Source organism: Amaranthus tricolor, chromosome 11 (genome assembly GCF_026212465.1).
Source record: "Amaranthus tricolor cultivar Red isolate AtriRed21 chromosome 11, ASM2621246v1, whole genome shotgun sequence".
NCBI classification, from domain to species: Eukaryota; Viridiplantae; Streptophyta; class Magnoliopsida; order Caryophyllales; family Amaranthaceae; genus Amaranthus; species Amaranthus tricolor.
Window position 1 is genome coordinate 18959358 of NC_080057.1, and position 15174 is coordinate 18974531.

A 15174-nucleotide genomic window follows, 5' to 3' on the forward strand; every position below is an offset into this window, starting at 1 on the left:
CAAATCTTACCTTGATGGAGGTGAGTTCGATCATCTCGTAGCGTACTCCTTGGCTTGCACGTTTGAGAGCGAAGTGGTGGGTGCAAGGAAGTATAAGAGCTTATGCTTTGGGGCAATCAATGAAGTGATTGATGAGGGTGGATTAGAGTGCCTAAATGATGAGAAGGAACGAGGATTGGGGGGTCTTGAAGATGGCTCGACTGGCCGAGCGTATAGGGCTCGATCGAGCCAACAAGTAGCAAGCATCCAGTGAGTTCTCGACTCGAGCGACCAGCAGGTCCCTCATTCGACAGTTTCTGTTTCGTATGCGGTTTTTTGTGGGCTTTAACCCCTTTTGTTTTAGGTTATTCTAATATGTTTTAGGGCTATATAAAGAGTCTTAGAACATCATTAAGGATATAGAGAGGCATATACAAGAGAATAAAACTAAGGTTCACACCATAAGAGTTCTTCCTCTTTGTATTTGCATATTTGTGAGAGATTGAAGTAAAGGTTCAATCTTTGCTTTGGGAGATTGTTCTTAAAGCTTTGTAAGGTGAGTCATTAGTGTAAATGAGTTTATATTAATGATAAGATACTTTGTTTGAGGGGGAGGTATCATTAGATACCTCATTTATTCTTGTGTTTTGCCATTGTTGTTGCTTGCTCTGTTTTTGGGTGTTTACTTTGCATTAGTTTGTTTATTGTTCTTCACCAAATATCATAGCCCATTCCCAACAATATATCCATTATTCGTCCTTATTTTGCAATATTCAACTTAGTCTTAAATTTGTCACCATAAACCAAATTGTCTTTAGAGAGTGGAGGATGAAGATTCAAAAGTAAGTTACGTAGCAAGTATGAAATGGCCACAACACCTGTCACGTCGATATTCAATCTTTTCACTAGACTGAGCCAATGTTGGTTATCTTTTATACACCACGAAATGAGATTGTCACCGTAGCTGGAATGAAATGGTGTCATGAAACCCTACCCAATGGCAAACATCATACGAAATTGTTGGTTACCTTGATAAAAAAATTGAACTTTTGATTCACTTTGAGAGCATTATGTTTGGGCGTCAAGTTTTGGGGTTGACCGGACGATTTGGGGTTGAGGAGGGGAATAATAGGCAACTGAGAGAGTGATTTAGTGCCTTTTCTATTGATCTTGGTGCATTATATGCAATTTTTTGCTATAGTGGAGCCTATAGTTGTGCTTTTAATCTTGAAAAATAAGATACATGAAGATAGTATCAAATATCTTATGATACTGAACAAAATCATCAATATACTATATTGCTAACAAGCATAATGATCTTCTGCACTTACCTGATAATTAATATAACCTTCCTCTAGATTTTTGAGTTCAAATTAAGTGAATCGTTCAATGACTCATCAAATTGTAATTTATGCTTACAAATTACAATATTATTGTAAAGCAGATGTGCACGAGCATGATAAGATCAAGGAGGTAAAGGAATGGACAGAAGAAAGCCGATTGCAAGTAACAGAAATCAGTAGGCTTGGTCGTAGTCGTGGCTTTGGTGGTGGTAGTCGTGGCTTCAGTGGTGGTAGCCATGGCTTTGGTGGTGGAAGTCGTGGTGGTAGCCATGGCTTTGGTGGTGGAAGTCGTGGTGGTAAGGGAGGACGCAGGGGAGGAAGAGGAGGAATGATTCCAGTGATTGGAGCAGCCGGAGCAGCAGGTGCAGCAGGTGGTGCTGTCGTTTCAAGTAGGAATCGACATCATCAAAATGGATCAGCTTGTACAACAGCACATTTCGGATGGACTCTACCTTCGATTTGCCTTGGAATCTATCTCATTCAATTTTGAGTTTACTATATACTACTATCACATAGCAAACGACTTCAGTATGTTCCACAATTCTGTATATCGCCTCTCTTATTGTCTTGGCCATCGTTTTTTTCTCATCCTAAATACAAAATATCGATATGATCCCCGATTTTTTATTTTCAAATAGAAAATTGTGTTATAAAATCATTTCATTGTTAATTATGTTTGTGTTGAGTTTTTTAACAACAAAGTCTAATTGTCACAAAGACATGCAAGAACATGACAACAAGGTGAGTGGCACACTGGCAGAATACAATTTATTGCAAATAACAGCACTTTATAAGCGTGGTGGTGGTGGCCATGGTGGTGGTGGCGGTCATGGAAGTGGCGGTGAAGGTGGAGGTTTTGGTCATGGTGGTGCCGGTAGTGATGGCCATGAAGGAGGAAGTGGTGGCCACGGTAGTGGTAAAGGATATGGTAATGAGGAAGGGCAAGGTGGTGGAAGAGGAGGAACATATCCATTATATGTTGCAGCTGCAGGAAGAGATCATCGTAGGCAAAATAGACACCAACGTGGATCATCGTGTCCATCTGCAAATTTCACATTAACTATACCTTTTATCTCTCTAGATCTTGGAATCTTGTCTTCACTTTTTTTTTTTTTTTTTTTTTTTTTTTTTTTTTTTGAGTTGAACCTGTGAATTATCATAAATCAAGCTCCGCCAAGGTTTGAAAACCTCGAAAAAAGGGGTCCATACAGATTTTCTCATTAGCTAGCCCGGTATCCATCTAGCAATCAAATGAGCTAGAGTATTCCCACCCCTTTTTACAAAACTACAACCAAAACAATCAAAGGTTCCACTTAAATGTAAGATATTATCAAGAAGCATGTGAAATGGAGTATGGCCTTTAACCTTCTGCACAATAGCCTGCACCACTACCATGGAGTCACCTTCCAACTGTGTCATTGAGTTGTCATATCTCAAAGCCAATTCCACCCCAAATAGAGCAGCTGCACATTCGCCAATCTCGACACTCCGATTCGCTCTAACACGACGTACCCTAGCAACTAGAGGCTTCCAAATTCATCACGGATCACAACTCCCAAGCCGCGATATGTATCATTCGAGCATCAAAATTAACCTTTATCCATCCTGATTGAGGCGGACACCAAGAGCTAAACCTCAGGATATTATGTTGTGGAGAGATAGCCACCATTGTCGAGTAAACGTTGTAATCTGTCACCTATTGCTACATCAAGAATGTCTTCTTCCTCATTGTTTATGAGAACACTGTTGAACAAGGTCTTCAACCATGAAAGCTAAGAGAAGCAGCCAAATTGTAGAGAGTCCTACAAAGCTAGAGAAGAAACCCTAACATAGAAGGGAGGGACTTTTCTTTAGTATCAGTCTTATTAAATTTAACCTTGCCTTACTCCACTTTGAGTTCACTTGTTTTCGTATAGTGGTAATTGATCTACTTGTGAATGGTAAGAAGCGAGTTTTTATCATAAGGATAGATGATAACGCTTTTAACCACTAGACATAGACATAATGTTTTTCATTGAGTAGTTTTACTACTAGAACTTAACTTGTAAATTAAATGTACATATAGAACTTGTTAGGAATATAGAATAATCACCCAAATCATATGCTTGATTATAGGAATTATTTTTATTTTCCATATCTTTTCTTGTGATCTTTTGTTTTTATCTCAATCTTTTCCATATTGAGAAACGTTTTGTATTCAATATAATGGAAGTAATGCAATAAAGAAAGGCAAGAGTTTTAGCCAAAACCTTCTCTACATGGTATCAGTGACCAAGGTTGATTAAACCCTAAATCTCAAAAGTATCATCTATGGCGGCGGAAGATGACAATCGTCCACCACCACCATTATCATCCAAAATTGATTCTTCTTCACCATATTTCCTTGGACCTCAAGATCGTCCGGGGTGATTATATTACTCCGACTCGCCTAAAGGACGATAACTATGACGAATGGGCAAGCGACATTCAACTGGCTTTGGAAGCTCGCCGGAAATTTGGGTTTCTAGACGGTACTCTTATCGGACCCGTTTCACCTTGCACTCAATCGGATTGGAACACAATCCAGGCCATGATTATTTCTTGGATTATGAACACGATTGATCCTCAAATTAAAGGAACTCTCTCCGAATATCGTGATGCAAAGAAGCTATGGGACACATTACACACTCGGTTTGCTGTTGTCAATGGACCAAGAATCCAGCAACTCAAGCAATTTCTCGCCAAATGTGAGCAAACAAAAACCATGTCAGTGGCCTCGTATTTTGGTAAACTTTCTGCTTTATGGGAGGAATTAAACATTCATGAACCTTTGATTAAATGTACTTGCTGTTCCAATTGTGCTGCTGATCAATTACATGTACAACGAAGGGATGCATCGAGACTTCATCAATTCTTGATGGGTCTTTATTCTGATTATTATCGCCAGGCACGTAGCACTATACTCTCCCAAGATCCGTTACCCTCTCTTGATCGTGCCTACCAACTGGTTATTCAAGAAGAACGTCTTCGCTCTGCTAACTCAGTCCACGAAGAACAGCAGCCTGAAGCCGTTGGGTTTGCTTTAAAGTCCAGTTCTGGACGAAGGCAAGAAGCAGTTGAAGATAAACAGAATAAGTTCCTTCTTTCCTGTACTCATTGCAAGAAGAGGGGACATGACATTTCCTCCTGTTTTGAACTTACAGGCTACCCAGAATGGTGGGCCACTCGTTCTAAGCCCAGCAATGGTCGAGGCTCCTCTTAAAATAGAGGTCGAGGTCAACCGCCTAAGCCTCATACCAATACTCCTATTACTGCAGGTCCTCGCGCAGGAACACCGGCCTCCGAGGAATCCTCTTCGATTTTTACAGCAGCTCAATGGAAAGTTCTTGCAAGCTTTATTGGTAATACAACCATTTTTGATAATAGAATGAATGATAAGTTTGATAATACTTCCTGGATTGTCGACTCAGGAGCATCTAGACATGTCACTTGTCTTGATACGTGGTTATTTGATGTTCATCATATCTCCAAATGTCCAGTTGGTCTTCCTAATGGAAAGTCAATTACAGCCACTAAGGAAGGATCGGTTCGCTTGTCTGATAAAATAATCCTTAAAAATGTGCTTTTTGTACTCGATTTACATTGTAATTTAATCTCTGTTTCGCAACTTATTAATGATATGCAATGCACTGTCCACTTTAACTCCTCTATGTGTACTATACAGGGCCAATCGAGGGAGCTGATTGGAACGAGTGTTAGACGGGATGGACTATTTTATTTTGAAGGATCGCCAGTGGTACAGCATGTTTCGGTTTCTCAGGATTCATCTGCCTTGGAATTGTGGCACAAGAGGATGGGCCATCCGTCAGAGAGAGTGGTCAAATTACTTCCACCGGTTAATAATTGTAAGGGTAGTTTAAATAAAGCATGTGATATCTGTTTTCGTGCTAAACATCCTAGGGACAAATTTAATTCAAGTGACAATCGAGCTTGTCGTATTTTTGAGAAAATTCATTGTGACTTGTGGGGAGCATATAGGCATCCTTCTTCCTGTGGTGCTAGATATTTTTTGACTATTGTGGATGATTACTCTCGTACTGTTTGGATTTATTTGCTTATTGATAAAACTGAGGTGTTTCACATGTTTATGCGCTTTGTTGCCATGGTTGATCGTCAATTTTCACGAACAATCAAAATCGTTCAAAGAGACAACGGCACTGAATTTAATTGTTTACATGATTATTTTGTTGCAAATGGTATTATACTTCAAACTTCTTGTGTTGGAACACCTCAACAAAATGGGCGAGTTGAACGGAAACACAAACACATCTTAAATGTAGGGCGGGCTTTGCGGTTTCAGGCGCACCTCCCTATTTATTTTTGGGGAGAGTGTGTATTGGCTGCAGTGCATCTTATTAATCGTACCCCCTCACATTTCCTACAAAATAAAACACCCTACGAACTATTATATGGCACTCAACCCTCCTACAATCTCATTCGTACTTTTGGTTGTCTTTGCTTTGCCCACAACCAACACACACAGGGCGAAAAATTTGCTAGTCGTAGTAGGAAGTGCATCTTTGTGGGTTATCCTTTTGGTAAAAAGGGGTGGTATTTGTTTGATCTTGATTCTCAAAAATTTTTTGTTTCCCGAGATGTGAAGTTTTTTGAAGACGTGTTTCCTTATCTTGACCCGAGCTCTTGGAATATAATACCAGCAAATGTTGTTCCTACGAATAATGAAATCAATTTGGGTCTTGACGACATTTACGAGGAAGATTTTGCATTACCAAATCCAAACACTTCACCTCCCAACCCACCCACATCTCCTTCTCTTCTTACTGAATCACGCACTGAAAGCCCAGGGTCAACTGGGTCAGACCAGCCCTCTACATTTGCTGATCCAGCATGTAACGAGGTTTGTTTGCATGATGGGCCTGCTTCTTCATCTGGGCCTCAAGACTCCTCAAGCCCATCTCAGTCCAATACTGCTGTCCCCACAACGGCTCCATCCTCTTCATCCTCTCCTCTAGGCAAAGGTCATCGTCAAAAATGGCCTTTGGTGTTATACAAAGACTTTGCTACTCACACAGTTATTACTGATAGTCCATCTCCATCCTCTGACATCTCGTCTCCACAGTATTCCTCAGGTACGCCCTATCCTATAGCACACTATATAAATTGTGACAAGTTTACATTGCATTATCGTAACTTTGTTGCAGCTGTCACCTCGGGCGTCGAGCCTAAATCTTTTAAGGAAGCCATGTCTCATACAGGTTGGAGAGAATCTATGCAACAAGAAATCAAGGCTCTTGAAAAGAATAACACTTGGACAATGGAGGATTTACCCCCTGGGAAAAAGGCACTTAGATGTCAATGGGTTTACAGAATCAAATATAAATCTGATGGTAGTATTGAACGATTGAAATCCAGACTTGTTGTTTTTGGAAATCACCAAAAAGAAGGCATTGGCTACACAGAAACCTTTGCTCCTGTTGCCAAGATGGTCACCGTTCGTGCTTTTCTTGCTATTGCGGCTTCCAAAAATTGGGAGCTACATCAGATGGATGTTCATAACGCATTTTTACATGGTGATCTTAATGAGGAGGTCTACATGAAGTTACCTCCAGGTTTAGAGTCTTCTTCTTCTAACAAGGTATGTCGTCTTCGCAAGTATTTATATGGACTTAAACAGGCACCTAGATGTTGGTTTGCAAAACTTGTGTCTGCTTTGAAGGACTATGGATTTTTACAGTCTTATTCAGATTACTCTTTATTCGTCTACACAAGAGGTTAGATTCAATTGAATGTGTTAGTCTACGTCGATGATTTAATTGTCTCTGGCAATGATTCTAGTGCTTTACAAACATTCAAGTCTTATCTCAGTGATTGCTTTCATATGAATGACCTAGGTCCTTTAAAGTACTTTCTTGGTATTGAAGTAGCTCGAAGCTCTGCAAGACTTTTTTTATGCCAAAGAAAATATACCCTAGACATTATTTCTGAAACAGGACTTCTTGGAGCAAAACCGGTTGGGTTTCCAATGAAACAAAACCATAAACTAGGACTTGCTTCTGGTATTATGCTCTCTGATCCTGAGCCATTCAGGAGACTTGTAGGGAGACTGATATATCTAGCTGTCACTCGTCCTGACATTGCATACTCTGTTCATATATTGTCTCAATTTATGCAAGAACCCCGAACTGATCATTTTTTATGTTGCATTAAGAGTTGTTCGTTACCTCAAAGGAACACCAGGTCAAGCTATTCTTTTGAGATCTGATAGTGACCTTTCATTACAAGGATGGTGCGACTCTGATTGGGCAGCTTGTCCTGTTACTCGTAAGTCTATTACTGGTTGGCTTGTTTTTCTTGATCATTCTCCTATTTCTTGGAAAACCAAGAAACAGAACACTGTCTCTCGTTCCTCCACAGAAGTCGAATATCGATCAATGGCGGCTATCACTTGTGAATTGAAATGGTTGAAAGGTTTGCTACTCAGCTTGGGTGTGCATCATCCAAAGCTATTCGATTATTTTGTGACAGTCAATCTGCTTTACACATTGCCAAAAATCCGGTCTTTCATGAGCGTACCAAACACATTGAAGTGGATTGTCACTTTGTTCGTGATGCCATTACACGTGGTTTAATTCATCCCTCATATGTTCCCACTCATACTCAGCTAGCGGATATCTTCACTAAACCTCTTGGAAAACAGCAGTTTACTTTTCTCCTGGACAAGTTGGGCATTTTTAATCCATATGCTCCAACTTGAGGGGGGGTGTTAGGAATATAGAATAATCACCCAAATCATATGCTTGATTATAGGAATTATTTTTATTTTCTATATCTTTTCTTGTGATCTTTTGTTTTTATCTCAATCTTTTCCATATTGAGAAACATTTTGTATTCAATATAATGGAAGTATTACAATAAAGTAAGGCAAGAGTTTTAGCCAAAACCTTCTCTACAGAACTCCTCTACTCCATAGTGTTTGTTACATGTATTTTTCTTTTTGTCTTTGAACTAACAATGAAAATGGTGGCATCTTTGGCCATCTACATGTCGTGTGAGTTGTACCTCATGTCAACTTGTGTTTTTTTTGTGCTTGGACACCAAAAAATAGCCCCATACAATGCTCATGCTCACATGTCATCCATAGATAGGTTGTACCTCATGCGGACCAAATAATTTAAGTTTTTCCTTCTTTATTTTTAGCACTTGGAATACCATTAAGTAAATTAGTGTCTTAGTATTATCCATTTATTTAAATATTTGTGTATTTGTACTTGTTGTGCCAAGTCCCAAATCTCATATAGTTGGTGATGACTACGATCACCTAATTTCTCATGCATTATCTTGCACATTTGAGAGTGGTATTGGATCTGCAATGGACGATGGAGAATTAACATTTGAAATACTTGATTGAGTGATCAAGGGAGTGCATTTGAGGTGCCTTGATGAAAGCAAAGGAGCATTTAATAGGGTTACGATATTGTGCCTTGAACGAGGCAAGACACATGGAAGGAAGAGCTCGAACAAGGCAGCAACTCGATGAAGTCAAAAGCTGCTGGGCTGGACCTGCTCGTTCGAGCAGCAGGGGCACTCGTCCGAGCAGGCGGGTAGCACTGACACGTGTTTCTATTTTTTGCTTCGTATACTTGGGCTTCAAGGCTATTTGTCATAGGGCATTCCTATCATATAGTGGGCATATATAAGGCTCAAATGGATTAGGAAATCTAATGAGAGTGAGGCTAATACAACATTGGAGAGACGAGGGTTTGTGAACCAAGAAGTTTCTTCTTCTATGTATAAGATTGTAGGTGATCTCAATTGTTGAATGGAATCACTATCTTGAGAGCTGTTCTTAAGTGTGCGTGGTTATTCATTAATGTATTGTTGAGTATGTTAATGATAGTAATCATCTATTGAGGGAGAGGTATCATTACATACCTTATAAACACTTTTGTTTGTTGTTATCTTGTTCTTCCTCTATTTTTCACTCATCGTATAACCATTATTTTTACCATTGTTGGGGTCTAAGTTATTCTCTTTCTGTAATTATATTATTTATTTGATTGTATGTTTTTGTATATTTGGTTTTTATGTACTAAATAGTAACATTAACTTGTTGATGTGAAATTTTATTTAAAAGTGCACGGTTTATGTGTAGATACAGGTCGAACACAAGGAAGCTAGGACAAATAAGTTGCTAATTTTTGTAAATTATATGATTTGATTGGTTGTTAACTAATAAACAAAAAATGCAATAAGAATTTGGGTTAAAACTATATAATGAAGAAATCTAGGGTGTCAAGAATCCCCTAAATTCTCGTAAGATCAAACTTCTGTCAATGTCTATAAAACGTTGGATTAATTATATGGTTAAATATGATCTTGTTAATCTCAAACTCTCGCTCTTTTTATTAACTATTAGATTTAAACCTTGTTAATTCAATTCTCACAAGCTAGTTTTATTGAACGAATTAATAAAAATTTAACCAAAATTTACCCTAAAGCAAAATTAATCCTAATCTCACACGCTAGTTTGATTAGTCCAACAAAGCATATTTAATTTAGGTTATTAGCACAATTTAGTCACTTTAATCCTATCTTTATAGACACTATCAATGGTCAAATCATGATTGAACTATAGGCTCAAACCCTAACCCTAGAAAGAAGATCTACTCATCACTCCTGATAAAAACAATAAATAAAAACCCTAGATTGATTTTAAGCATGATAAAAGATGATATTAATGATATATGTAAGGAAAAAATAATTAAACTATGAGAGACACAATTAAAGATCTAAGAGGCTAAAAATGAAGAACAATTCTACTTCTACTAAAAGACAATTACTAAGAAAACAATAAACTTTAACAATAAAAGATTAAACTATTAAAACTAATATAAATTAAAGATAAGAAATTAAAATGACAAGATATTAAATGCTACAGAAAGCTTACAAGAATTAAAGGAAGTTAAATGGAGTACCAAAAAGAAGAACAAAAAGTGGAACCAAAGAAGGAGGAAGGAGGAAGGAGGAAGAAGAGGTTTTTCAATCTTCCTTTCTATGCTCAAGGGAGACTTAACCTAAGTTTCCCTTATTAAACACTAAACTAACCCTAAGAACTTAAGTAAAATAAAGATAAAATAAAATAATACAAACTTAAAGTAACGAAAAAAAGGCTGCATAGAAATCCATAAGCAAAAGCCCACTTGACGAACAATTCCACGCCCAAGAAGCCAAGTCGGCTTTTTAGGCTGAAAATTACAGCAAACTTCAAATGATCGTCATTTCATCGTCGGAAATTTGACATATAATAAATTCTTGAAAAGCTCTTGAAGTCTAGTTTCCAACGACGCAAACCTTGCATTATAAACACTCTTCTACTCTTTTGCATATTTTCTTTGTAGAACATCTTCAACCGAGCTAAAACCCCTTTAGTAAACTCCATTATCATTAAAACCATAAGAATTATGCTTAAAACAATATGCATAACTAGAATGGATAAAGTAACATAAATCTTCAAAATAAGTATGAAGCTATTATCAATGATCATCATTATGGATTATAAAATGATATAAATAAGTGCAAATAATTACACTTATCACTTGAACAATCAAATGTGTTGTATTAATCACGATGCTTTACTCGTGCCATAGATTATGCTGAAATAGTCCAACTTCCATGCTTGGCATGTGGACCATTATATTCGTGTCATGGGCCATGGCATTTATTTTGTAATAAATAGACATTTTTTGTTAAAAAAAAAGAATTTAAAAAGTTTTTCTATAAAAATAGGCCTAAACTAATTTTTTTCCTTGTTTGAGCATATAACAGCGAACAAGAAAATGTTTAGAAAGTAAACCCTTATTTGTTGATAGTAAGAGTGAACAAAGGAGAACTTTAGTCGAAAAATGTTGGCTCGTTTATTGTTAGTTGTTAGCTAACAAAAGGTGAGTTGATTTTTTTTACCAAACTCTTCCAAGCAAAGGATAAATGCAAATGAAACTATTGATCTATTGACTTGGATACTCCTTCTAAGATGACGGAAAATTTTCCGGTCCTAAAACTACTAACATATCTTCTAGTACGTCTCATAATGATTTATTCAAGGAAAGTATCCACTATTTTCATTTAATTTCATCTAGACATTCTAACTTTATTTTAATTTTATTCACACAATATAATTTTTCTCTTCATTTATTACAAATATCCATCTTTTTTTTAAATATCACACTTTCTCTTTAATGCTAAATTAAAGATACTGAGGAGCTTACTCTTTCAAGGTTTTATATACTTACTACTAATACTAATGATGCTCCTTTAAAGCTCCAACGATGCTGAAAGTGTTCATAGAGGTTAATGATCTCCACATACTCATATTAATGATGATCATTCCACTTACTTGCAACACTTTGTGTGCAATTTATCCACTTGAACAAATGATGAACCTCTAGAATCATCATTTGGTGAAATTAAACTAGCAAGAGTAAAGTTTGCTATTACTAACAACAAGCAAAGTAGAGTTTGATCAAAAAAGTCAATATTGGCGTTGCTTACCAGCCCTTCTATATTTGTTCTTGTTATAAGCTTTTATAGATAAGAAAATTTAAAGAGATTACAAGCACCGAACCGAGATTACAAATCTTAACTCCTACTACAATAATCTAGAAATTGAAATCACAATTGAAATAAGACTTGAAATAAATCTAACCATAAACCGAAGATGCTTTTAGACAATATTGTCTTCTGAAATATGATACCAAAGTGAAACACAATCTATGTAATACCCCAGATTTGGCTTGAAAAAAAGGATTGATATACTACTCATATCAACAAGGTGCATCCTCTTTCCTAGGGAGCCCATTTGCTAAGAACTCCACAATTAAGCGTGCTTAGTGGGAACAATCTTAGGATGGGTGACCTCCTGGGAAGTTTTCCCAGGTGCGCACGAGTGAGGCCAAAGTGCGCTGGAAAGACTTGTGTTTGTTTGTGGGGCCAGTCTACAGTCTCCATAAGTACCACCAGCGGTCCGAGGGGCCGGGGTGTTACAATCTAGTTTTCCTAAATGCGTTATTCCGCCTACTTGGTGCTTAGGCTTAAGAACTTGGAATACACTTTTGAGATACAATGGTTTGCAACCAACTCTAAGCACTTTCTAATTGATCATGTGAAGAATAGGAAATTATATTGAACAAGCTTAGAATTAAAATGGAAAAAACAGATAATTTCCTTTACCTTCAAGAACTTGTAGAGAATGGAAGTGGGGAGGAAGAGAGGAAACATGACAACTGAAATTAGCATGCAAAAACCTAAGAATTAGACCTCCTTATATAGGAGTAGGAGTAAACCCTCCACTTACCCATGATCTTCACTACCTCCATGTCACTAAGTGACTGATTAGGAAAGTTACTTAGACTTAAACTAATTTTAATTGCCATAAAACCAAAGGAAAAAACCCACAATCTGTGGTCCGGATTCAAAAGCTGACTCAGCTTTCCTTTGGTCAACATAAAGCAAATTCAACTTTAGGTTTAGGAACAAATGATTTTTCCAGGAGAAAAGGCTGACACGGCTTTTCTTTGGAATTCCCTAAAACCGAGTCGACTTTTAGTGCTGCCTCAATCAATTTTCCAACACACAAAGCCAAATTGATTTTTACCCTTTCAGACCAAAAGTCAACTCGAGTTTTGGTTCTATTTCCTTTCGCTTGTTTTCTTCATTTGACATAACTTTGGACGTATGGATTTACCATTTTGTCCTTACTTGCCATGGGGCCTTTTACTTATTATACTTGGCATAATTAGCATACTTTAAACTTATAAACCTTTATACTCTAAATTATCCAATATTTCATTGTTAGGGAACAAAAGATTTACCCAAATAGTCAATCGAAAAGATCAGTTGATAAGTGCACAATGGTCTGAGTACGTTTATGTCTGAGTTATGGAAATTTTGTCCATGTTATGATATATCATTGACATACAACTTATAAACCCTTTACTTGCCCTTGTAATCTAGCTTATTATGGCTTGTTAGCACTCGATTTTCATTCATATATATATCTTTTTCTTGGACTTACACCCTCTTCAAGGGTATCATGTGTTTGCTCATGTCTTTGCAGGTTTCTCACGTATTTTCGAGCCAAAGCATGCTAGGGATGGAGGTTCCTAAATCCAGAGGTATCGAGGGAGGAATGAGATCGATCTGAGCATAAAAAGATAGATTTCAAGCCAAGACAAGGAAGAAAATAAGGTTTTAGGAAGAGAATAATCGCCCGTTCTCTATTGCGCAAGGTCAGAAAGTGGAACGACGCTCTCTAGGGAACGACCACTCGTTCCTCAACCTTGAACCACAAGTTGAACAATGAAGATCCAAAAGTGGAACGACCACCCGTTCCCAGGGGAATGACCACTCGTTCTCTAGGGAACGACCACTCGTTCCCTTAACCCTGAACAACAATTTGAAGGATGAAGATCAAAATGTTGAACGACCTCTTGTTCCCGTGTAAAAAAACACTCGTTCCCTCTTCTGAAACAACACCATGAAGCCAACATAGATCATAATGTGGAACAAGCGATCGTTCCCCCTTTGAAGATGGGATTTTTGGATTAATTGTTCTCTTAACGACCCTTTTACGTCATTTTGAAGGATTATTCTCTGTTGGGAAGACCTAGGTCACATTATTCTTAAGCTACACTATATAAACGAGGGGTTTTGTAAATAAGAGAACACCTTAACTTGTACACAACTTTACATTACTTGTTCTAGCCTAGATTTAAGAATCATCTTTATGCTTTTAGTTTTATTTTCTTAAACCCTAAGTTTTATCTTTTACAATTAACATTGAAAATCAAAAAAATACTTCAATCAAAGTTTATTTTAGCTATATAGTTATCCAATCTATTAGTTTATTGCAAGTTGGAGCTTCTCTTTTTCAGCAACCTCTATTGTTGAAGGTATAAGCTTCAATACTTTTCTAGGTTTTTTTTATCTTTGTTCTCCAATCGTTCTCATCTTTTGTACGTATCTTCTAATACTTAGTTACTATTGATAGTTTGTTCTTGTTTTTATGCTTGTTTGTGGTTTTCACCATTGATGCTCAACAACTTTATTGTTTGGGTTCTTGTGTTTGTTGATTATTCAATATCTTATTATATTATCCAATGTGGTGTTTTTAAGCATTAGAATGAGTAGTAATTAATTTTCAAGGGTTGAGGTTAACTTAACCCTTGTGATTACTTGATGATGATGAAATTCTTATTGATTTTGGGTTGATTAAAGGCTTAGATGAGAGGTTATTCTATCCATTGGCTAAGGATTGTCAAGATTGTTTCCAATATACCAACGAGAGTTAGATTTTGAGTAATCTAATCTTTGATCAATGGACAGAATCGAGCGTGAGGAATCAATGAGAATTGAACCTTACATTCACCCTCGCATCTAAGGGCTTATCCTTCACCTATGAGAGTAGGGGAGGATGAGCAAGTAGCGGAAAATTTATACCACAAGCCCTTCATCTTCACTCACGAGAGTGAGGATGGTGAAGACCTTGGAGGCAATCACAAGCCCGATCAAGGATCAAATTGCTCTCCTTAGTGCGATTCACTACCCTTTGATGACCTTTAAGAAGTTAGTGTATCGTAGACGTGATCAAACACCACCCGTGTGGAAAAAGCCCATTGATGCGGGCCGGGCCAAAGTGCGGGCCTAAAAGTTCTTGCCCAAACCCGTAATATGCAATCTTGCGGGCTTTTTTGCGGGCCTATGTTATATATTATTTATACATAATTAAAAATACAAATTACAAATAATTGAAATAAACAAATACAATTGTTACATATTATATATAATTTAAAACACA

At 37.2% G+C, this 15174-nt stretch overlaps 1 protein-coding gene across 1 annotated transcript; it reads left to right on the plus strand.

The window, feature by feature from the left end:
• Positions 1-2042: 2042 nt before the first annotated feature.
• On the plus strand, positions 2043-2546 carry LOC130826632 (glycine-rich protein DOT1-like). Its single transcript, XM_057692204.1, has 2 exons — positions 2043-2325; positions 2491-2546. Exons 1-2 carry the CDS (start codon positions 2043-2045, stop codon positions 2544-2546), a joined length of 339 nt encoding a protein of 112 aa, XP_057548187.1.
• Positions 2547-15174: the final 12628 nt, after the last annotated feature.

Bases quoted from the DNA above. Each gene is read 5' to 3' on its own strand.
- LOC130826632 (XM_057692204.1), top strand. From the start codon at position 2,043: ATGCAAGAACATGACAACAAGGTGAGTGGCACACTGGCAGAATACAAT. The intron at 2,326-2,490 runs GTAGGCAAAATA...TCATAAATCAAG, and splicing joins AGCTGCAGGAAGAGATCATC to CTCCGCCAAGGTTTGAAAAC.